The 25,814-nt window shown below is 36.1% G+C and overlaps 1 protein-coding gene across 1 annotated transcript in view; it reads left to right on the plus strand.

Moving 5' to 3' along the window:
- LOC150110012 (monocarboxylate transporter 9-like) overlaps positions 1-23,260 on the plus strand; it is a 126,827-nt gene extending 103,567 nt beyond the window's left edge. The window contains exon 4 of the mRNA XM_090390604.1: positions 22,317-23,260. Within this exon, the coding sequence (XP_090246730.1) occupies positions 22,317-22,336 (20 nt within the window). The 3' untranslated portion in view covers positions 22,337-23,260. The remainder of the gene's footprint in view (positions 1-22,316) is intronic.
- Positions 23,261-25,814: the final 2,554 nt, after the last annotated feature.

Consider the following 25,814-nt stretch of genomic DNA (forward strand, 5'->3'; position numbering starts at 1 on the left):
CGCTGGGCAATCCTTTTAAAGTTCGTAAAAAATTTAACATTGAAACAGCCATCAGAAACGCGATGGGAAAGTAAAATGAATGCAATCCGCCCTCTACGATATTAATTAGGAGAAATTTACGATGCACTTTTTGAAATTTTAAATAATGAAAATTTTAATAAAGAAACTCAGTATGAAGCACAAACATTATGTGCTAAAATAAAGGACTACAAATTTATTTGCTTTCTTATAACTTGGCATGATTTACTTAACAGAATAAACCCTGTGAGTAAAATGCTTCAAGACAAAAATATGAACATTACACTTACTTTAGAATCTATCGAAAACTTAAAAATATTCTTACATTTGAATTTTAAAGAAGTTCTAAAAACGGCAAATGAACTAAGTGAAGAGGTGGATGGAGAACAAGTATTTAAAACTGGTACGGAAGTTCGACGACGAAAGAAGACACGACAATTTGACTACGAGCATCATGACGAAACGCCACAATCGCCAGAAGATAAATTTAGAGTGAATGTATTTTATACACTTCTAGATGTTGCAATCTGTTCGTTAATAGAAGTTTTGAACAACTAAAAACATATTATGATAATTTCAATTTCTTGTATAAATTGCTACAAATTAATAACGAAGATTTACGAAAAAATTATGACGCTTTAGAGATTCTCTTGAAGGACGTCAACAATAAAGACGTAAATGCAACAGAACTATATGACGAGTTATGTGCTTTCCGAGATATTTTTCGGAAGGATAATTTAAATATTCAAAACCCTTTCGATATTCTTAATTTTATTGTGTCCAATAATTTATCTTTCCCTAACTTTTCAATTGCTTTAAGAATACTATTAACCTTACCTGTTAGTGTAGCGAGCAGTGAACGTTCCTTTTCCAAGTTGAAATTGATTAAAATCTACTTAAGAACAAGTATGTCACAAAAACGGCTTGTTAGTTTGGCGTTAATAGCTATTGAAAATGATATATGTGCGGAATTAGAGACGTCAAGACCATTACAGGTAATCCTCGTATAACGCGGTACTTATACAACGCGGTTTCGATATAACGCGGTCTACAAATTGTAGTATCCCTTGTTCGACGCGGTTTCGATATAACGCGGTCTACAATTTCTAGTAACCCTTTATTTATTTACTTTTTTTCATATTTTTCACCGCGGGACTTAAAAATCAAATTTTATCTTCGTTAATTTTGTGTCTGCCTGTATTGCTCAAGTAGTTAAAAGTATCTAATTTAGTTTTATTGTATCACTGAATAAGGTACTGTACCGAGGCTTTTGCAGTCTGTGTCATTCTCAACAAATAGTGCAATTAGAGACAGATGGAATAAAAACGGCGCGAACTAATAAATCACATGTCCCCTCTCAGAGAAACTATGCTGTATAGACTTAAGCAAAAGCATATGTTGCACCGAAACACAGTATCTAACTAAAAACTATTGTCCTTTTATTGCATTTGAAATTCTCGATGTCATTATGACAGATCACAAAGGCTAACTTAAAATAAAAGGCTACCAAGAAACATGCCATATAATGAATGTGTGAGTTCGCCTGCCACCTCAAACGCAAACAAGAAGCCATAAAATTCAACCAAGGGTTGAAACGTTTGTGTGAGTTGAGCCAGTCAGTAATGAAAAGTTCCATCGGAACGATAAATGGCACCCTGTTGTGAATGTGTTAAAACTAATAGTGAATGTTGTTATGACAGTTTCAGATGTTATGGAATTCGTTGAAGAGAATTAGCATTTCAACTCAACACTTGTCTGTTGCTTTTGTCTTTGGGTCGCGCGATCTTTTGTTAATACCGCACCAATCATATGCACGTCTTTATAGCTGCTGTCTTGTGTAAAACAAAATTCAGCTTGTACTTATTGTAACAATAAAAAAAAAACTTGAATAATTTATAAGCGTATACGAGGATATCACCTGTAAATCGTTGACATGCCAGCAAAATTCTCAGACGTGCCCCCTCTGGCACGAGTACCATAGGTTCGCCATCTAGGGTTTACTGTATAAAGTGTTTATTGTTGAAAATTGTCTTCGTTTTCTGCTAGAAAAGCGCATTTAAAATCATAAGTGTGTTATTCTCAAGCTGAGTAGTTTATTTTCTGGTGAGTTACATACATATGTAATGCTTTTTTTATGTAAAAGTTTATTTTTATTGTAATGGCCACTAAAACTGTAACGAAAGGGAAAAAACCAACATTGAAGAGGAAATTCATTTCTCTCGAAGAAAAAATTAAAATCTTGGATCGGTTGAAAATTGGAGAAAAACCAGGAGTTGTTGCAAGGACTCTGAATTTAAATGAATCAACAATTCGAACAATCAAACAAAATGAACATAAAATCCGAGAAAATGTTATTGCTGGGTCAACGGTAAGTGCAAAGCCCGTTGCTCGTGTTCGCGATATTCTAATAGAAAAATATTCTAATGATTTTGACAGAAGATTGCACTCAAAAGAAAATTCCTTTGGATGGACACCTTATTAAACAAAAACCTCTCAAAGTTTATAAACATTTAAAAGAACTTGATCAAGATTCTTCAGAAGAAATCTCTCAGCATGGATTTTTATGCCAGTAAGGGTTGGTTCGAAAACTTTAAAAAGCTGTTTTCTTTGTATAATCTTAAAATACTGGGAGAATCAGCATCAGCAGACGTTGAAGCTGCCCGGAAATACCCAGCAGAACTTTTAAAAATCATTAAAGAAGGTGGTTACAGTGCAGACCAGGTGTTCAATGCGCATGAATCTGGGTTATATTGGAAAAAAAATGCCAAAACGCACCTATATTTCGAAAAATGAAAGATCAGCTCCTGGATTCAAAGTTTCCAAAGATAGAATTACTTTCTTTTTTGAATTACTCTACTGCTTTGTAGTAATGTATCAGGTGATTACATGACGAAACCAATGTTTATTACCCGATCCGCAAATCCTCGTGCGATGAAAGGGCTCGCCCAGTCCGCCCTACCTGTTTATTGGCGGGCCAACAAAAAGGCATGGGTTACAGCTAGCATGTTTGAAAATTGGTTGTTCAAGTGTTTTGTACCCGATGTAGAAAGTTACACAAAGAAAAAGAATATGGACTTCAAATTCTACTAATTTTAGATAATGCACCAGGCCACCCAACAAATTTAAGACATCCGAATATTAAAATAACTTTTTTGCTGCCTAATACTACTTCACTTATTCAACCACTCCACCAAGGAATAATATCAACATTTAAGTCATATTATATTCGGCGAACATTCCAATTAATTTTGGAAAAAATGGAATCTAATCCAAACATGACACTGTCTCAAGCGTGGAAAGGTTTTCAATATTGAATTGTGTAAAAATTATTTCTCTGTCCATTAAGGAATTACAACCCTCAACGCTAAATGCTTGCAGGAAAAAAATATGGCCTGAAGCCGTTCTGGAACAAAATTTCGTACCTCCAGTGGATGCCGAGTTACGTCGTATAATAAACATCGCACACATTTTTGGTGGAGAGGGCTTTTGCGATATGGTTGAAAACGAAATTAGTGAATTTATTGATGGAGAAACAGATTTAAATGAGGAGGAACTGGTTCAATTAAAAGATGACGTCGAACCAAATGGCGGGGAAAGTTCTGCCGAAGATTCAGATTGTGATGAATCCGTTAAAGAAATTATCAGAAGGATTGGACTTGGCAAGAAAGTTAGGAAGTTATTTTAAGGATAATGATACCATTTGAGGCATGGGGGACTGATTACAGAAATAATGGAGGGGACTGTAGAAGGAAAGAGGCCACGAGGCAGACCAAGAATTTTATATATAAATAATATAATGATGCTAACTGGCGCTGAGAGTTATGAAGAGATAAAAAAGGAAATCACAAGGGATGTTCTGATGTGCTGCTATATTTACCAATTTTCGGATTGATGCACCAAAGAAGAAGAAGAGATCCCTCAATGGAGAGCTCGGAAAATTCACAAGACAATCGGATATTTGTTTAGCGCCATATTATGAACTTAAAAAATTGCAGAATATTGCAGAAAAATTGCAAAATCTTATTGCTGATTTCTTGATAACTAAATCAGCTGAAGTAGGCAATGAGAATTACACAAATGATGTCCAAGAGACTTCAAGTGGTGACGACCTCCGTCCACTTAAAGAACATCTACGAAATGTTATTTCGGAAGACAGTGATGACGATTAAAATATGCGCTTTATTTTATTGTGTCTAAAACATTTATGCATTATGTGCAATGAAATGTATGTACAATTTGTACTTTTTATAATTTTATACTACGTATTTGTCTCATAGTTTATGTTTTCTTAACTTACATGAATTACTTGAATTAAATAAAAATTTTGTTTTTGTTGGATATGTCATTGTCGTTTATATAATTAAAAAAAAAACGATTTCGGAACCTAACCCTGTTTTTTCTATATGATCTAAGTCTCGTATAACGCGATTTATATAACGCGGCATCTCTATGGAACCTACCATCCGTGTTATACGAGAATTACCTGTATTTCTAATTTTGTAAATACGAAATCAAAAACCCTAAAATTTTTATTAAAAAATTTCAAGTATATTTATGTAATTTAATTTATTATCTGTCATTCTGTAAAGATTTTATTTTTTGAACACTTATATTAAATGTTCTAATTATTTTTGAATTCTTTTCTTATTTTCATCTATCTTGAGTTTCTTTTATTTTCCTAAACGATAGTTCCGCTCAGTGGCGTACCCAGGGAGGGAGAGAAGGGACCCTTCCCCCCAAAAAAAGGAAATAAACACTAGAAAATTTTCCAAAAATCTTTTCCTAATTAAAATTCATTTTTTATTCATGTTGTGCTTTCTATTTCTATACTACTTATCATGTATTGACGATCACTGCAGATGCTCAGTCATCCGTCGTATATCGTAGTGTGTATTCGTAAATCGTCTACTCAACTCAGCCCCCCCCCCCCCCAAGATTAAATCTTGAGCGCTCGGGGGGCCCCCTAAGATTAAATCCTGAGTGCGCCACTGATTCCACTTATAAAAATTATTTAAAATTTTTTACAAGTTACTAAGAATTTAGTAACTTGTAAAATGCAAGAATTTTTTAAACTTTAGTTCAAATAAATTTTAACTTCAATTAAAATTCATTTTAAATTTGTTCGAGTCGGTGCGAAGGCTATAATCCCGTATCATTATATTCAATGATTAAAGTGAAGTGGCTTTATCAAAATTTGCTTTAACTTTTGAGAATTTTTTGAATATTCGGGTTTTTAACGATTATTCTGCCTAGTCAACACCCCCGGTTCGTTACATTTAGCGAACCAACGTGTGGCTGTTCTGTCAAAATTTATTTTTAAAATTTCAAATAATTTAAATTGTTATTATCGTAAAAGAACTACACACTCCCGGATCGTTACAGGGGCGCTTAGATAGAAATTGCATGCGGGCGGCAAAGACCCTAGCGCCGACACTGGCAGCAATCATAAGACTGATTCCCCGGGAGAAGACAGAAGGAAGGTTTATTTTCATCCGTATGTCATTTTATTAAATTAAAACAAATAGGGGGGGGGTCATATTTCTCATTGGGTATTGTGCAAAACAGAATCCAAATTGACATACACACACACACAATGGTAACTGTTTCAACTGTGGGCGGAAGTAAACAAAGGTAGTAGTTGCGGTTTATTCTATGATAGCACTTCAGTAGTGTCAGAGGTCCACTCGACCAGTTCTCCTGAGTTTAATTAACGCACTACAAGTGCCAGGCATTCAAATATAACTACATCAGAGACAACATTCGTATTTTAATCGTTCCAAACTAAAATTAGCTTGTAAAAATAAATTAGAATTAATAAAAATGACATTTCGTTCTACTTCTGTTTTCAGAAAAATATTTAAGAGGTACGTGTGACAAGAACATCAAGATCTGGGATTAATAAAAGTTAAAGCATGTTAATTAATCCCTTTTATTTAAAATAAAATTTAATTTATTATAAATAAAAAAATTTGCTTTTTTAAAAATAATCCCTTAATATATTATTTTTATTTAAATGAAATTTTAATTTAACTTGATTTGTAAAAGTTAATTTTATTTACAGAAATGTTAAATAAAATACTTTTTTTTTTATTGATTAGCGATTTTTTTTTGCGAATTTTCCTCATTAAAAGCAGTGATCAGCTTTAGATCATTTTTCCTGAAAAGTCACATAACAATTCCAATTAGACTATTTTTCCCCGAGACAAAAGTTAAATTGATATATTTTCAAGTTATTGGTTTGGAGTCCGATCAACTAAGGTTGTGAGGCCAGTGGATTATGTTTAATCGCGTGTGTAATTGATCAAACATGCTCGAGCAGTTAGCATATCCGCTCTGCCAAAAGGGTGCGGGTTCGAATCCCGTATTGGCCATGGATGTTTGTGCTGTCATTCATTCACATTTCCTCCTCCGATTGGGAGGGGGGGGGGGGGAGAAACTTTCTTCAGCAATGACAGAGGCTTATTTCCTAAATCGCGTGTGTCCTTCTGGTCGGTTTGCAGTATGAAAAAATCTTGCCACTGCGGCTAATTCATCTTTAGCTGGTAAGACATTATAAAAGTCATTCGCCTACTAGAGGGGAATCGAAATTGCGTCTTTACATCCAAACGGCATTGTTTATATCAACTGAGTTAAGGATGCTGTGCGTACCTTTGCCACCAAGTATTATCAATTTAAAAAGATACGAAGCCTTCTCATATACCCAGAGTAAAACTAAACTAGTAGTGGCACCCCAGAAATGGGAATGTCACGATCAAACGGAACATATGGTATGTGAAGCAAATGAAGTTATCTTAGAAGAGGAAGAACTTAGCTATCTAATACGCTATCTGCACAAGCAGTAACTTGTCAAAATTAAAGGAAAGAAACACGTCGGTAACATGACATACATTCACTGCACATACCAGTGAATTGACCATTCTCATATGAAGGTTTATCCTCCCGAAACTAGGATTGTTCATCCTCCAAACCAAGCAAATTGACCTGAAGAATACGCGCAATTTAGAGTATCAAACATTGGGCCTTGCAGCCTGTAATTCAAAAACAACAATAGCAACAACAACAACAGCACACACCTCTTCACCAAGCAATGCGGTTTACAGGAGAAACCAAGTAAACAACAAAAAAAGAAAAAAAAAAAGAAAAGCACGAAACTTTGCATGGTGTTCCTCGACACACATTTTGTCATCTTATAGAGCTGCCAGAATCCCAATTTACGACAACGATAGTCAAACACACTAATTACCCCCTAGTCTTAATAAAGGGACTTAAACAGTGCGAAAAATAAAGTAAAAAGAAAAAGAAAGAAAAGAAAAGACAATAAAGGAAAAAAACAATAGCTATTTAATATGAAATAGAAAAAAAGGCCAAAACATTAATGAAGCAATAAATAAAGCACACGAGCAGTTATGTAAGAGATAATAAAACAAAATTGATCGCTTATTTAACTAGAGTATTCAGCACAAACAATTTCAGAATTGATCAAGCGTCAGCTAAAACGAAAGAAAAGCAAACCCAATGATGAGATGGCGTGAAAATGAGATTGAGCGAGTTCACCTGTCTCGATCTTATTTTCACGCTTCCTCTAACAAGAAGGAAAAAAAAAGAAGATAAATGATATTCTTGCATCGTGACGGAGTTGTTTGGCAAAGGCGACAAACAGTGTAGTTGCTGATTATTAAGAGGGACAGATGGGAGGAGGATCGTACCTTATCTAATTATATAAAATCCACTAGGAAATGTTAGCTTAATAAAAAAATTTATATATTATTGTTCAAGGATAGTGCCAGTTACGGAGGAAGAGAAAGAGGAAAAAGAAAAGAATGTGTAAGAGAGAGAAAGAAAGTGAGAATAGTTAAGAAATAACATTATTTATGTAGCCGATACATGACTGGTTGCTGAATGATTATAAATGTTATGTTGCACTGCAACATCATTAGAAATTGCGACACAGTTTGGTGATCTTTATAATACTCAACAGTCTCCTCGACATAAAAAAAAAAATGAAGAAAGTGAAAGCTAGTGAAAAGGAACGATTTCAGAATAATGATACTTCGATCTGAGCATGTTTTTTTTTCTCGCTTTCAAACAGGTTTTCTATTCGCACGATAGTCACTATTCTATCCATCCCGTGCCACCCTTTTGGAATAGCCATTAGTAGAATTGGAGAAAAAAAATGAGACCTGTATTTGGCACTGACAAAAATCAGAGTTATCATCCTTACAGTTGAAATTCTAGATTGCTGTTATTTTTTCTTATAAGGTGGGGGATCTTGGAAATGAGTTGTATTGGAACTGAATGCTATCTCAATACGAAAGTCACCTCTTTACAGTTAAAATTCTAGACTGTTGTTATTTATTATTATTATTATTTTTTTTTTTTTTTATGGAGGTACATTCTATCGTATTGTTGCTGCATTAGTACTGAGGGGGAAAAGCCAGAGTCATCATCTTGATAGTCGAAATTCTAGATTCCGTTTTTTTATGTGGGAATTCACTCTTTCGTGTCATTATTGTTATTGATTTTATTGTTGTATTGACAATGAAAACTATCGCAAGGGAAAAGTCGATCGTCTCAACAGTTGAAATTCTAGACTGTTGTTATTTTTTTTTTGTGGGGATTCGTTTTTCCATATTATTATTGTTGTTATTGGCGCTGAAGAATATCACAAGGGAAAAGCCAGATTTATTATCTTTACAGTTGCTCTAATTTTTTTTTTGTGGGAGGGATTGATTCTTTATTATTATTATTATTATTATTATTATTATTATTATTATTGACAAGAATTAGGTAATGTTATTTTAGAACTAAAATTAAGGGGATATTATTTTATTTTTTTAATGACTCTCATTTAGTAATGTTTTCATTGCCGAAATGAAGCTTATTAGCTCTTTATACTTAAGTTATTTTAGAATTTTTATATATTTTTTCCCCTTAACAAAATTTCATTTGTTACACATTTCGGCGTATTTTGAGTGATTGAGTACATCAGCTGCTCTTTTTTTCTTCTTTGTTATATCTAAAGGTAACAGAGTATTATGATATGGACCACTTAAAAAAAATAATATGTTTTCAGACTTTTATAAGCTGTTTCTATTTAAAACGTTTGAATAATATGTTTTTTTTTATAAAAAATAATATAAATTACATTATTATTAAGAAAAATATTAGGTTTACTTTAAAATTGAGTACACATATCATTTTCTCGTAATGCATTCCCTGTCACAAAAGACGATGTGAAACGACTCTTTTTGCTTTCGAGAAGTTGCAGTCGCTACGGGAAGGAATACAAAACGTTGACAAATGATAGGATTAAGTAGACCAAATTTCTGTCAAAGCGCAAGCGACTCGCCATATAATTGCAAACTTCTAGAAGACGGTCATCTAGAAAAGTAGCCGAAAGGGACACATTTACAGGCGATTAATTCTTGGAGAGTTCCTTCGGGGTAATAACTCAAGGAAGGCCAGAGGGCAATCTGCCAGGGTTGTTTTCCAGAATGAGCACCCCTCACCTCGAGTCTTTAGATAACTCGCCTTCAATTGAAATGCCTTTATAAAGGTTCTCCCCCCCCCCCCCTAGATAGAATTTAAAGGCAACGCAAAGATTGGAATAACGCATGATCGTCAGAGCTGTCAGTAAGTTCTTTATCGGTTGGCAGCAGCCAAAAATCGGAATATTTTAAAGGAAAAAAAAAAAGGTTAAAATGTTTTAAAAAATTCCAAAAATTGAGGAGAGAAGCAAAAAGAGATAGTTTATCTGGAAAGCAAGCGAACTGAAGAACCGATCTCCTTGTACTCTCTCCCTCAGCACTAAAAACTCCCATTGAGACGTGATGCACAAACAGACAAAATGCATGCGATCTTCGATCATATACTTTGGCTTCTTTACTTACAAATGAGCACTTCACAATTCGCAAGGTATTGTTTTTAAATTACGAATCGGCAACTTTCAAATAAATTACAGGACCAGAAATCCTTCGTGAACGAGGTGCCTATGTTACTTTGTGGTAATACACCTGCTTCCACAACGATTAACCACCAGAAGAATGAGCAGTATAGTGGACATAAACCATGTACACCCTCTGTCCAAAAAGAAACCAAATTTTTCGAAAATAGAAGAAACTAATGGCGCCACCTGTTGTATTTTTTTGCTGTCGAAAGCGACAACCTTCATTAGTGTTGTGTCAACTGTTTATGACATTTGTTTCATTAGAAGCCGAGTTATAGTGCCAAGAGTGATAGCGTGTTTCGACGAAGGGTCGGAAAATGACAGTGTTCAATTCGATAGATTTTTTGGTCGTCGGTCAATTTGTGGGGGAACAAATCGCGAATTCAATTTACGAAGGCCCAAACCCTCGGTCAAAATGTTGTGCACAGTTGATTTTGCAATCCAAAATTCATCTTCAATCAATCTCACGGACGATTTCGGATTTTCTTTGATGAAATCACGCACTTTTTTTGGAAGTTAACTTCCCTCAGTCCTGGTTTTGGACGGCCCGGCTTTTCGTCATCCTCAAGCGTCTCACGACCACTTTGAAATCGCTTAAACCACTCATAAACTTGAGTACGGGATAAGCATTCATCACCGCATGCTTTTTAAAGCATTTGATAAGTTTTGGTAAAACTTTAACCAAGTTTAACACAAAAGTCAATCGCAGCTCTTTGTTTGAAACAAAGATACAATAGGTGGCGCCACTAGTTTCTTCTATTTTCGAAAAGTTCGGTTTCTTTTTGGACAGAGGGTGATGTTCTACCGATTTCCTTTTAAATAAAGAACTGTCCTTTATCACTATATTCATACAATTCCAAAATAATCAAAAAATATAATAAATAATAAAATAAAACATACCGTTGCCACTTTAGATGGACAAAACATGACATTGCAACAACAACGAAATGTAAAGTGCTCGTTGCGTCTTTTATGTTTTTTGCTGCACCAAGAAACTGTATACATCAAATAGTGAAAAACTTCCCAATGAACTTTAGGATTATTAAAAAGTCTTTCGGGAGTGGAAACAGTGAACAAAATTCATTCATTTCATTGATTTCCGAAGTGGAATGACACCTCTTGGAATTAGGTTATCCATCTATTAGCCGAACATTTCAGATGATTAGATTGTGCTCTCAGTCAATATTTTTATTCAGATATTCTGCAACATCTACAGTTCAGGATGTACTGTAGAAAAAAAAAAGGGGGGGGGGAGATACATGAAAACTGCTGTTCCACAATGACAATTCTCCCGCTTAATTATTTTGTCCATGAAATTTTTGACTAAAAATAGTACGATTCTTGTTTCGTATCTTGCTTACTCCTTAGATCCGACATTATACATTCTTTTTTTCTTTTTCTGAAACTCAGTTTGACAGTGAAGAAAATATGATTTGATGGCATAATCATGGTTTTTAAAAAAAGCAAATGAATTAACTTATTTGCCGAGTTCCAAACATTTTTTTAAAGAATAATAGAAATGCTGAGCTGATGTGCATCAAGTTATTAAATTATGCCTTAACATTAAGCTAAACATTTTAAATAAATACATCTCTCTTCATCTTCTGCAATTTGTATTTCAATTGATATTGGGAGAGGGACGATAAAAATGAATGACGAATAACGTTCCGATAAGCTTTGCGATATTAACAAACAATTATATCCTTGTATATTTTAAAACAATTATTGGCTTTATTATAGTTGTGATGAGCACTTCGCCACACAATAGTATAACATGAGTATTACAAAGGCTACAGCGAAATAAATAAAGTTCGAACCAGAAAGGCCAACTGCAAATAAGCTCAAGGGCCTCGTAAAAAATACTACGGCAAGCAGCACGGTATACGAAGTGCCACATGATAAAACCTTCAGGCTGGATGTGTCTCCATTAAGAGAATTACATCTGTACTATTGCCTGTAGCTAATTGCCCTGCATTCACGGAACCGGTGTCCATTTAAATAGTGCGGTTGGCAACTTTGAGGTCATACTTAAATGATGTGTCACTTTTTTTTCTTCTACAGACATTGCCCAGTATAAAAATAAAGAGATAAACATATGAACTTTTGTCATTATAATTTGAAAAAATAAAAAATAATAAACAAAAAATTTTTTTATAACTAATTATATTATATATTATTATCTGATACCGCATTTTCGAATCGTAATATAAATCACTGCTTGATTTTTTTCATATTCAGAATTTTGATTTAAAAAAAAAACATGATCTTAAAGAGATAAAAGTATTTTTCTTAGATTTTTTTAAAAAAATACTAGTTAATAAAACAGAGCCACCTGGTGATTAGAATCCAGTTCGAAACCCAGCATCACCCGATGCTGCGTTTCTAAATTTTTGAAAAATAAAGAAATAAACACACACACACACACCTGTGGCATTTTTAACTATCGGCAAATATGACGTTTCATAATACTCCCCCCCCCCAACACACACACCTTATAATATTCTTAACACCGAGCTCAGGAACAGAGGTTGCTTTTGATTAGAGTTTGAGCAATTTATCTCAATAAAAACTGAGATAAGGTTTAAATTTAAATGATAGCTGTTTGATATGCAACGTCTTCTTATTTCTTTATTCTCTAACAAGTGACTTTGTGCACCACTTTTATGTTTTTCCTCAGTGCACTGCAAAACCTGGATTACCAGCTGTTTTAGGTCTCGATGCGTTGCAGGATCCTTCTACTACGCTTCTAGGGAAAGAAAGAAAAACAAAACTTTTCTAAACAGATTTCCAAAGATTATTAAAGAATGCGGTATACTTAAATCACCTTCATACTGTGGAAGTGCAGCATCAACATTCGATGTAAAGTGGACGACATATCAAATGCAATGTTTTGAAATGTGCAAACCATAAATGGCTGCTGACACATTCAACAGTTTTACTAATAAACACATACTACGTATGAGTATCTCGATACATATATAGTGTTTCTTCATGAACACCGTATACATCGAGATGAAAAAATACATCACATACCAGTCATTCACAAAATGACTGACTTTCATAAAAACATCGCGTTCCAAAAATCAAGTAAACTGTCGATCAAAGTGACTGTAATTCTTACCATTATATTTCCGTAGGGTACTCCAGCTGGATTACTACTAAATTAACGATTTCTTTATTGAAAGAGTAACTGTCAAGCTTTAAATGATCTACTAAAAGCTTACAAAATATAGATTTTATATTATAATTTTATAATTGAAAATAAAATATTGTATTAAAGCCGTTTTCATTTCAACAAAATAAAATGGTTGGATGCCATTTACTCTATTCCCAGTACCATAATGTTTCACTGTGGCTGTCTCACATACCAGGAATGACTGATGATCAGAGAGGATTACGAGGAACTCCCGGAAATTATGTCAAACGATTTCGGGAACAATTTGACCCCTCGCTTCCCTTCACAGAATGTCTCAAAGCTTCAGCTTCCCATCTCCCAAAAAAAAAAAACGGGATTTTATTATTGTTGATGTCGAAGATTTTATGTTGAAATATTCTTTGAATTTTTTGAAATAATGAAAAAATAATCAAATTGTTTTCATGAAATTACCAAATAAATCAATAATAGGTTTCTTTATATTCAATAAGTGTTCGAATTTTTAACGATTTTTTTAAAAATATGGTGTGTTATGGTTTTGATTAGTAACAAAATTGTTTTCCAAAATAAATGCTTTGACTTTTTAGCTATACCTCTTCTTCCTCCTCCTCTTTCTCTCAGTCACAAAATGTCATTTTTTCCCCAATCTCCTATACAGATGACATCATTTAACGATGACGTCACAGTCTGCTTATTTATCAGGAATGGCCTACTTCGTGAATGATAAAAAAAATAAAAAAAAACTTTAAGACAAGGAAGAACAATAGGAAAGTTTGTACAAGTTTTGAAAACGTATGAAAGTACAAAATACAAATGTAAACTATGTATATTGATATTCATTAAGTAGTTGGTTAATTAGGTACACCGCACTAATAAGAATACTTCCCTATCAGTCGAAAACGCTTACTTCGACAGGGTGCACGAGTTTCCCCCCCTTGAATGAGGGGGAATAACATTACTAACTTAATCAAGTTCCGCAGTTGACTCAGAATGGACTGTATCACCTCATTCAGCAGATATTCAGAATCGATATTCTTCATGCTCCTGGAAGATCTATGCCTTGCGATGGGTGCATTATCCTCTTGAAAGTAACTGTTGCCAAATGGATAAAGAGATATATAACAGATAACTATGTTCAAGTAGGATGTGGCATTCAAATAACTCAAGGACCAGGAAGCAGAAAATGTACCAAGAAAACACCAATTTGCAGAATTGTCATCAGGCATGCACACTCTGATTCTGCTGTTGTCATACCTCAACCCCTACCTTCAGCGTGAAAAAGTAGAACATGAGATCAGACAATGTTTTCCACTGTCTAATTGTCCAGAATGGCTTCTGTTAGTTGCTGATTTTTAGCCACCCATCGATGACATATTACCGAGTGTTCCGATATTCTTCATTGCTGACTGTTTGATTGAGCTGTCATTTGACTAATGTACTCGTCCGTTAATTAGTCTGCACAACTCATTTGACCTCTCACAGAAACACGGCTATCATTGGCTGAATGTTTTCGAACTGAATAGTAAGTACTAAATTGCAAATTCTTAACTACAGTGTAGTTAAGAATTTGCAAAGGGTGCTAAACACATAGTTAATCTTGCTACGCCACTGAGTGGAAGAGAAATAATAATAATTAATAAGAAGAAGAAGAATGTACAATTTCGAAATGTTATCGAAAATGAGTTACTCAAATTACGTTGGTTAACAATTTGATACGCTTATTTGTAACCGCCTGCACATTACATAACATGAACTTAAATCTGTTGCGTTTATAAAATGGAAATTTAAGACTCAACTCTAGCTTTGATTTAAAGCTTAGTAAAAAAAAAAAAAAAAAAAAAAAAAAAATATATATATATATATATATATATATATATATATTTTTTTTTTTTCCATATTGGCAAAATTTATATTTCGCTGCGCCAGCCAATAATATCCTATAACAGAAGGGACTCTTGTTCAGGGAAATAATTCAAAATTTAAAAGGATACACACAATAATTTATCTCACGCGAGCGCTGTGCAGATTCAGTTAGCAGTCGTAGACCGAATCTCACTTAAACAATTATATCTAAATTCCTTCCCGCCAAAAAGGTTCAATTTCATAAGTGGTGGTTTGAATTCGTAATCAGGCATACTTCAGGTATAAGGTACAAAACATGTTTATTGGAAAAACATAAACATGTTTTGTACAAAACATAAACATGTTTTGTACAAAACATAAAACATTTACAGTTATGTGAGTTTAAATACTCAATGAATCAAAATTCACTCTATAAGGATTATACTAAATCACAATGAATCAGAGCAAGTTAAATCCTTCAATTATGAAAGGATTAGGTTTAAGCAAAATACTACTACTATATCTCCTTTCACAAGTTACTCACAGAATACTTATTGAACACTTTGATTAATACTCTATCAATGATTATCTTAATTCTAAATTTCATTTTAAGCAAGTCTAGCCATTCACAAATCACTGCCTATTTAACAACTCTTCTTTGCTCCACAAGGGCTTAATTAATTCAGTCAAATTCTCACTAAAAGTTCCCTACTAGTGTCCTTTAGTTACAACACACACAAATTTCTTGTTCTTCTAAACAAAATTTTAACATAGAACGAAAACTCTTACATTACCGGATCCTTTCAGATTTCATGCCGCCATCTCATGTAGGTCTGGATTACCTTACTGCATATTCTTCAGCTGTCTTTGCGCCTGGCGATGTACTACGCTTTTTCTTCTAATCGTTTCCGACTGTTGCGTGCTGTCTACCGCTCCGCGGGAAACTTTCTCCAATGGGACATTCTGCTAAGGCTCGATTCCACATGGGCCGTCATATCGCGATCAGCTCTGCTTGAAAATCTTCGAGCATTCTCAAGAAAAGAACCTGCCGTCCATTATTCCCGTAGTCAACTCGCCGCTCTCTCACGAATCCTCCGACAAACCCCCCTAAAACTCGAATCCGGCACTCCCAGATCAAACGCATAACGCATAACGTTACTGGCTGGATGGGTGAAGCAAAAATGCTTTTCTTTTTCCCCTTTATCTCTGTAAGTGATACTGTGAATGAGGTATTATTGAGCTACCTGCTCGCCCTATTGGGGCCTGAAGTTAGTGATGTTCGCTGTGTAGTAGAATAGATTTTGGTCTTCTGTATTTGCAGTGTATTGCTTCACTGTAGTTGTTGGCTTGTTTGATCAGTGGATTTGAGTGCAGGGTTGCCTTGGAAAAGAATTTCTCAGCTAAGTCGTGGAGATGCGAGCGGATGTAAGGGATGTTTACTTCTCGGTGGATCTGAAAGTTTCTTATGTACCATGGGGCATCTAGGATCATTCTTAGGCACTTGTTCTGGATTCTTTGTAGTTTTTGTATGTTGGTTTCTGAGGTATGACTCCATGCTGGAGAGGCGTAGGTGATAACTGGCGAATTACAGTTTTGTACAGCATTAGCTTGTTTCTTACATCTAGTTTGCTTTTGCGGTTGATCAGGGGGTAGAGTTGTGCAATTACTCTGGATGTCTTCACTCCTGTTAGTTTGATGTGATTACTAAATAGCAGTTTGCTATCCAGTTTCACACCAAGATACGTTGCTTCTGTTACCCATGGGATCTTGAGTCCGTGGAGCTGGATGTCATCCTTGCTGGTGACTTTTCTTCTGGAGAACAGCACAGCAGAACTTTTCAGGGGGTTTACCTGGATCCTCCAATCTGTTAGCCAAGTTTCTAGTGTGTTGATGCTGCCTTGCAGCCTTCTAATTGCTAGCTGAGGGCTGCGAGATCTTGAAAGTATCGCGGTGTCATCCGCATATAATGCTGTAATGATATTTCTCGGGTTTGGGGGGATATCAGCTGTATAGATCGAGTACAGTAGAGGTGCTAAGAGGGAACCCTGTGGCACGCCTGCACGGATCTTGCGTTTGGATGACACTGTTCCATTTAGTTGGATTTGCATGTGTCTGTCACTTAGGTATGCTTTAATTAGTTTGACTAGTTTGATTGGGAAGTTAAATTGTATAAGCTTGTAGAGAAGTCCCTGATGCCATACCTTATCAAAGGCCTTCGCTATGTCGATGAAGACTGCAGCCGTCTGGAGATTCCAGTTGAAGCCTCCTGCTATGTATTCTACCAGACGGTGTATTTGTTGTGCTGTGGAGTGTTCTCTGCGGAATCCGAATTGCTCGTTTGGGATGATTCCGAGCTTGTCAGTGATTGCTTGTAGCCTTGTGAGTATAACCTTTTCAGTGACTTTTCCAAGACTTGATAAGAGGCTAATGGGTCTGTAGCTTTCTGGAAGTTGAGGATTCTTACCTGCCTTTTTTATAGGTACGATATCTGCTGTTTTCCAGGTTGTCGGGAAGTGCTGAAATCTGATGATCGCGTTTGTTATATTAACAATATGTATTATTGCTTTTCTTGGAAGCAACTTTAGTGTTCTGTTGGTGATGCCATCAGGGCCTGGAGCCTTTTTGTTGCTCAGTTGTGCTATGATTTTGGTTATTTCCCCTGGGGTAAAGGGGGAGATGGGTTCTGAGGTATCAGTGAGATTTAATGCTTTCCTGACATGGCGATGAACTTTATAGATGAGATTAATGTTAAGACTTTTGTACGATGGGCTGCACTGCTCCTCCAGGTTGTCTATGAGGGCTTCTGCCTTTTCTTTGTCTGTGTGTACTATTCCTTGTTTGGTTTGTATAGGAGGTAAGGGCTGCCTTTTGGCGCGTAGGATTTTTAAGAATTTCCATATGGAGTGATCTTCTGGGTTGAGTGTGGTTAATTTGGTTTCCCATTCTTGATTTCGGTGGTTTTGTAGAGCTTCTCTGACTTTTCTGTTGAGTTTGTTTAGTGTTGTTTTGTCCTGTGGTGCTCTAGTGTTGTGATATCTCTTTCTTGCTTTGTTCTTGGTTCTAATCAGGTCCATGATTTCTTCTGGGATCCTGTTGGTGGTGTGGTGGAGAGTGGTTTGCTTTACTGAGGCTATTGCTTTCTGCATTTGGCTTGTTAGATTGATTATGGCTATATCTATCTGTTCTTTTTTCTGTATGATGGGTGGTGGACCAATGTATTCTGGTAGAGTTTTTGCGAGTTTGTTCCAAGCTATAAAGGAGTGCTGGGGTGAGAACTGTTCTTGGTTGCCTAGCCTGAGCTGAATGGGGTTGTGGTCTGATGAAAGTTCTATTGTTTCTAGCTGGTATTGGTATGGGATGTTTTTAAGTATTGCGATGTCCAAAACATCTGATCTTCCTGTTGGGCTGTGGTGAGTGGGCTCAGTAGGTCCAACCACAATGGCAGAGTTGTGCATTGCATAGTTGTATAAAATGTGTCCTTTGGTGTTAATGGATGAGCTAAACCAGGCTGTATGCTTGGAGTTGAGATCTCCTGCTAAGATTATGGAGTCTTTGGATCCGAGGATAGAGTCTAAGTCAGATATCAGTAGTGGGATTCCAGGTGGGTTGTACGCTGCGTAAATCTTCAGACTGCCTGCGTTGCTGGTGTGTACCTCCACTTCGGTCACCTCTAGGTTCATAGTTGGGAGGTCAGTTACTGTGTTATGGTTTAAGTAGCTTTTTATGTAGACAGCAGTGCCTCCTCCTCTTGCACCAAGTCGATCCTTTCTGTACATGATAAAGCCTCGGAGTCTTGGGTTATTTGCTGGTCTGAGGTGTGTTTCGTTGACTAGAATGATGTCAGGTTTGTATCTGGATGCAAATTCTTGGAGTTCCAGGATTTTATTTGTTATTCCATTTGCATTCCTAGCTACAATCGTTAGTGAGTTTGGTTTGTGTTTTCTATTCATGACAGAGGGCTGTTAGGATGGTTTGTGTTCCTTGTAGGAATCTCTTTCTGGAGGAAAGTGAGGGGCTTGTCATGCTAAATTCTTGCAGCATGGTGGCAAGCTAGGCAGTTAAGATTTTTTCTAAGTTGGAGCCTCGCTGTTCGTAGGATGTGGGGTTCTTAGGTCGTGCAGCCTCAGCATACGTTTTTGTCATGTTGGTTGGCTGTGTTGTTGGTGTGAACTGAGACGAGGGGTGAGTTGCCTGCTTGGTAGTGGAGTTGTTACCGGGAGGGGGTCTGAGGCTAGTTTTTGTTATCCCCCGATTTCTTGGGTGGGACGTGCACCCCTTGTAATTGGCAAGGTGAGGTCCTCCACAGTTAGCACAGCATGCCGGTGTTGTTTTGCTTGGTGCAGGTGCTAGTCGGATGTTCTTTGCCGCATTTTAGGCATCTGTAGGGTGCTTTGCAGAGCCTTTGGGCATGTCCAAACGTTTGGCATCTGTGGCATTGTCCTGCCGATGCCTTCTTTCTTAGTGGCTCAGTTGTGATTTTGAGCCCACATATATTTTTTAATTTGTATATTCCTTTTTGCGTGTTTGATATCTCTACCAGAACTAGTGGCATAGGTTTTTTATCCGATCTTAGCATTCTGCTCACTTTAACTGGGGTCAGGCCTTGGTTGATGAGATCGGCATTGACCTCGTCGGTCGTGATTCCCTCGGCAACCCCCCTGAGCACCACTTTAAGGTTCTTTTCACTGGCTAGTGCAAATGTGTGAAAAGGCAGCATGGAGTTGTCCAGCATTTTTGTGATCATGCGGTAGTCTGGGACTGATTCAGGCTGTATCTTTACCCCTTCGTCTGTGTTTCTGGCCCAGGAGTAGTTGATGTTCTGTTCTCTGAGCGATTTCGAGACTGAGGTCCACTTATGTTTGTCTCGGAGAATTACCGGGGGTACCTTTTCTTTATTTCCCGATACTGCTTGTGCGGGCGCGTTTTCTTCCGTGGGTTCGTCCGCGGTCCTTCGCCTTTTGTTTGTGTGTTCGTCTGCTGTTGGTTCTGTCTGTCTGTTGTCCTCGGGTGTGGGGAGGGTAATGTTTTGTTCTGTGATATCGTCCTCTTCCTCTTCGGGTTCCTCTGCCTGTGTATACAGTTTAAGGTAGCCTGGCCATTCGGTTTCGAACTTTTGAAGGAGTACCTTGAATAGTTCTAAGGCTTCGTCTCTGTTTATGTGTTGAAGAAAATCTCTAACGTTGTCCATTTCTAGTGTGTGTGTGTAGGGGTTCAAAAACGATGGTAAATTCGCATGGAACTTTCGTAAAAATCTTAAAGCTTACCTTTACCTGGGTGGGTGCTGGTAAGGACATAGGTATTGCAGTCTTCAGAGTCTCTTCGCTATCTCGCTGGTAACAGTTCTTTTGGTAAAGAGAAGCAGAATAATCCAACTTCGAAGGATCAGTTCGTAGTTCCCGATCAGTTGAAGGCATCACATTCAATCAATTCATTAAAAACAAAACTTAATCACTGCTGTAATAATACAAGGAGCGCTGATAAACACGTCTGTACTCACTGATAAACAGTAAAACAATCCCCCAGATCAAAAGGTCCAAAGGCCCCTTAAAACGGCGTGCTTCGTCTTCTATTCGCCCTATTCGGGCGCCCTCTATTCAATGCGGTTTTCACCCACGAACCCCATCGTTCATGCCCCTTGGGTGATCCTACACTCTCGCTAACCTGTCCGGTTACATTATTCTAAGTAGGCGCTCTGACGTCATATTTCCGCGTAGGTATAGCCTCCATCGCTACGCTCGACTCGTACTGATTATACGCGATTATTCCGGATTACTATTATAAACTTTTCTCGGAATTTCGCAAAGTACTAGACAGCTTACTTGGGAAATAACCTAGCAATAACTCTCACTATATCGCACACATGGACTATACATTATTACAAAACATAAAACAACACTTTATAATTATTAGCCGATGTGCAGATATCTCCTTAATAAGTAGTAGTTTGTCATGTTAAATCCTGAATAAAGAATTTACTTGTAAAGCTCTGCATTCAGGATCTAGCACAGGTTTATATTTAAAATAGCTTGGTATCTTTAACACACACACACACACACACACACACACACATACATATATATATAATAAAAAGGGGGGGAAAGAAAAATAAATCGATCAGGTGGATTTCCGAAAATGCTGGTTTTCTATGACTTTCAGCGAAAACTTTCGCGACGTATAACGTAACGGGAATTTGCACCACTTAATCACTAGTTTAAAACAAAAGTGAACAAAAACCGTTTCACTGGATCTCTAGAAATAGATGTTGCTACAGTCTGGAATTTTTGCAGCAGAAACAATCGAGTCAATGAGGTCAGTATTTTATGTCTATATATTGCGTGTGTGTTCTTCGTGCTGGTTGTCTGTTTTGCAGAAAGAAAATCCAGTCACCTTGGTATCAGATGGCTAACTCATCTTCAGTTGAAAGACCTTTATAATAGTTCTTTACTCATTCGAACTTTCAAAATAATTTTGAAAATAATATTCAAAATAATAATTTCGTTAAAAAAAGTTGCATGTGGTATTCGCAGACACAAAAGTAATGAAATACGATTCAATAAAGTAACGCCATATCTACATTAGCGTACAGATCCGAAACACTAAAAATAATAATAAATAAATAAAATAAAAACACCAGGAGTAAAATTCCTATAATCAATGAGAATCGACCGTGAGATGGGGTGATTAATACCCTTGGAGGGTAATGGATGGCAATGCTGTAGCCAATGTAGTTCTAACCGAGGCTCGGCTCGGTTAGAACTACGAGGCTCGGCTATTGCTGTTACCCTCTGCCATGATCAGAGCTTTAATAGCTCAATAACACCTTATCCCTACACTGTCCTCTACAGTTAACGGGGAAGATGAAAAGCATTCTTGCTTCGCCCCTTTAAGCCAGTCCATATAAGGACTATAAGGACCTATAATCAATAACAGAATATCTATAAAATTAATTCATGTCAGAAATGTAGATATCAAAAAGGAAATTAATATGTGCATGCTAAATGATAAAAAGAAGAATACCGAGAAAAATATCATGTCGAAAAAAATGGCGGATACCAAAAGAAATTCTATACTTCTGAAAAGGAGACTATGGAAGATTGAAGCGATAATTAACAGATCCGTTTTGAAGATAGAACGAGCATATTTCTTTTCCATGGAAGGTGTTTTTGAAACATGTATTAAATAGTATTATTCTGGGAAACTTCTTATGAAAAAAAAAAAAAAAATTAGAGTTAATCAAAGTAGAAACATGACCAAGTAAAAATACTAAACACCAAATTAAAAACCACCATATGTTTAATTCAACGTTATTTTGTAGTAAAAGTCTCTCTCTCTCTCTTTCTCTCGCTCTCTCTCTAGGTACCCAATTCCGGATATAACCGTCACGACCATCGTCTAGTTGCATTTTCAAGTTGGCTGTTTTCTGACCGCAGAAATGACGTCACGCTGACCACAGGACACACAACGCAGCTGTTGCTACTGGGGGGAACTTGAGTATTATTCTGTCCCCACACGCTGGGCGATCAACGAACACTACAAGCCACCGTTCGTCAACCTAATCACTGGAACATTCAACCACTTTACCGAGAACCATCCTTATTCGATTCTCCACCTTCTAATTAACCTTTCTGGCATCTGCTGATATATCCTGCCCTTCTGCTGGAGGTTATTGGGTCAAAGTGGTCATTGGCTGTAGTTTATTTGTCTACAAGCGTATTCCGCATTCATTTGTATGTCGCTTTTGAAAGGTAAATTGCAGGTTACTGTAAAAGCGCAACTTCCTGTTCTTGCTAGTCAAACAACGGTTGCTTTTTGAATCTAAAGTTATGGTCGAAACATAATTAACAACTTTCTTATGCGTTTTTTTTTTAAGAATCCTATTAAAGAAAATCGCATATATGTTATCATTGTAGAAATCTAAGGAAAAAAAAAAACCTGGACATTAGCGTAGACAAAGTTAAAAATATTTGTATTATTTTTTTAAAGTTATCTTTGTAACATCCTGCACAAAAGTAACAATGCAAATAGTAGATAATTGAAACAGGATTTTGTTACTTTGAGAACAGATACTATCGAAGTGACTAGAAGGTTGTCAAGTCCATAGTTGAATGGGCAACAGTCCATAGGTTGTAACCTTGAAACTAAATAGTCAGAATCACAGTATACCAAGCAATTAGGGCATGCAGATAGAGCATAGAAAACAATCTTGACGAGTGAAAGTATCTGGGTTGGGGGGGGGGAGCATTTAAAAAAAATTAATTATTAGAAACATAAAAGGATGAACAGTCATGAACTGGAAAAATGCCGTAAATAAAGAAATGAATTTTTCAGATATTTAAAATTTATTTTGTCTTGTATTAAATTGAATGACATCTCCAAAAAAAAAAAAAAGTATTTTGATACAACAGGATGACATAAATACAGCTAACGTGGCTATAATTTGATAGTGGCAAAGATATTTTAAGGTGAATTCTATTAAAGTATAAGAAACTTAGAACAAATCATAATAACAGAAACAAACTGATTTTTTTTTTCTAGGAAAGCAATTACTTCTGTTAATTATTTAAGTTTTTTTATTACTATTTATTATTATTATGAACTAAACATTGCGATGCAGAACTTATTACGTGGTATAATAAGAGTAACGTGTTCTCCGGTTTTTCTTTCTCTTGTTGTCTCCATAACTTATCTATCACTATTTTCGTCTTCATATCGGCCACAGATTTGTTACATATTTTTTCGCATTATATTGGTTTGCAGTTATATCGATGGCACATCCTGAATGTTGAAAAATATATTCTGTATCTTGTGTTACGACCTAGTTATCAGCAATATATCCAGAAATCTTTATTTATGCTTAATTTCGGAAAGGAGTTACTCGTAGATGATGTCAGACTTTTATACGGATATGGGAAAATGTGACCTTGCATGACGGAAGAGATCAGTTAGAACAATGTGAGGTCATGATGAATTTCTATTTGAGGATTTTTTTTTTTTTTTATGACACAGAATCCAATTACATATTTATCTTATGATTTTAAAATTTTGTGTCATTATCTAATCATTGAAATTTCATAAATAGGAATGAAGTGTCTGGATTGGACTGGTATTGTCAGTGGGTCAGCCCACTATTTCTGTCAATGGGGTGAGGCCCCAGGTCGGTTTACCATTTTTCTTGAGGTGAAAAACACGACTTTCTGGGAGGAACAAATCTTTATGACATGACATGACAATTTGGCATTTCTGCCACAAATTTACTCAGAGAAACGATGGAGTGTGGGTGCGGTGAACAATAGTAGTTGGAGTAAACAAAGTAACATAACCTACATGATGAGAAGATGTCCTTTTTTTTTTTTTTTCAATATTTTCTTCCGTAAATGCTTAGGAGACTATATTTTTTTCTTACATTAAAAATATATATATACATATATAGCATTTTCTTTATACTTGAAGACGTGATCGTTTGCGTGGAAACATGGAAACATCTGTTTCCATGTCTGATGTGATACTGCAATAGTAACCTTGAAAATAACGCATATAAATGCGAAAAATAAATTAATGATGAAAAAGGAACTTAAAATAAAGCTTCCAACTGACATCAAGATCTTTAAGGAAGAGTAATAAATTACCATCCTTATTTTATACACAGTAGTAAAAACAGTGGTGTAGCTAAAGCTTTTGTCGCCTGGGGTAATCCCTGAGTTTGCCGTCCCTCTCAATACACACCAAAAATACTACAAAAAGTCAAAACGACGTATAGGGAAATAAATTAAAAGGCGATGTTTATTTTTGAAGTAAAACTTTAATTTCAACATTCTAAAATGTTATTTTTCTTGCTTTTCTGTTAGCAAACTCGTCGATGACATTGGCGAAGTCTATTTCATAGTAATGTAAGTAATTCTGAATCAATTTTAATTTAGAAAAACTCCTCTCACAATTAGCAATTGGGAGGAAAATTCGCAGTAGTATTACAATATTTGGAACTGAGTTCTCGAGACTGTATTTTAGAATTAACTGCAAAAGTTCAAAAAGGTTCAAAGTGTCGCCCGTGGCGGACTCCCCCTTCGCCCCTCCCTAGCTACACCTCTGAGTAAAAACAACATTTGATATTTGTAACTTATAAGTTTCGAATATCTTAAATGAGGTATTGATCACTCCTTAATGCGTCGTGGGTTAACTTAACAATGCACAACGAAAAAAGCATGAGCTCAGAAAAAACAAACGGTGTATAACTGCCTGGTATATTATTGTCCTCCCTCTGAAATACAGAAAATAAGTGAATTTTCATTGTCAGCATTTTTGTGCAGTGACTGCTTTTGTACATTGTAATGTTTTGTCACTGTTTGAAAGAGTTTCCATACATTAATGATGAGGAAATGAAAGTGTTTTCAAATACACGCCATTCATGTCACGTCTGACTTGTTCTTTAGCACGATTTGAAAGTGGGTCATCCTTAGCCTTGTATCCAGTTTTTTTCCCCAAGTTTAGTAGTCGTATATCTACTTTTTTTTTAAAGAATAAATATTTTTGTTGCAAGGGAAAAAAATAATTTTTTTTTTCTGGTTCTGTCACTTTAAGGGAGAACTAGAGACTCTTTCTTTTAATAACGGTCACTGGTCATCCTAAATCCACTATCATCATATGCAAATTCCTTAGGTTATTGTATAAAGCCTCAGTAGGACAATCGTGAGGATGTCAAGAGATGTGGGTTCGAATCCCGTCTAGGACGCGAGTAACCTTGAAGTCAGTTGATGACTTCAAGATGACTAGATGCCAGCATATTTCTATTCAAAAACTCGGATTTTTCATCCGTCAAAAGAGCCAAACCAACCAGAGAACACACACAGCAGACGTTTA

Source organism: Typopeltis vanoorti, chromosome 1, assembly GCF_054136105.1.
Source record: "Typopeltis vanoorti isolate ZY-2024b chromosome 1, IOZ_Tvanoo_1.0, whole genome shotgun sequence".
NCBI classification, from domain to species: Eukaryota; Metazoa; Arthropoda; class Arachnida; order Uropygi; family Thelyphonidae; genus Typopeltis; species Typopeltis vanoorti.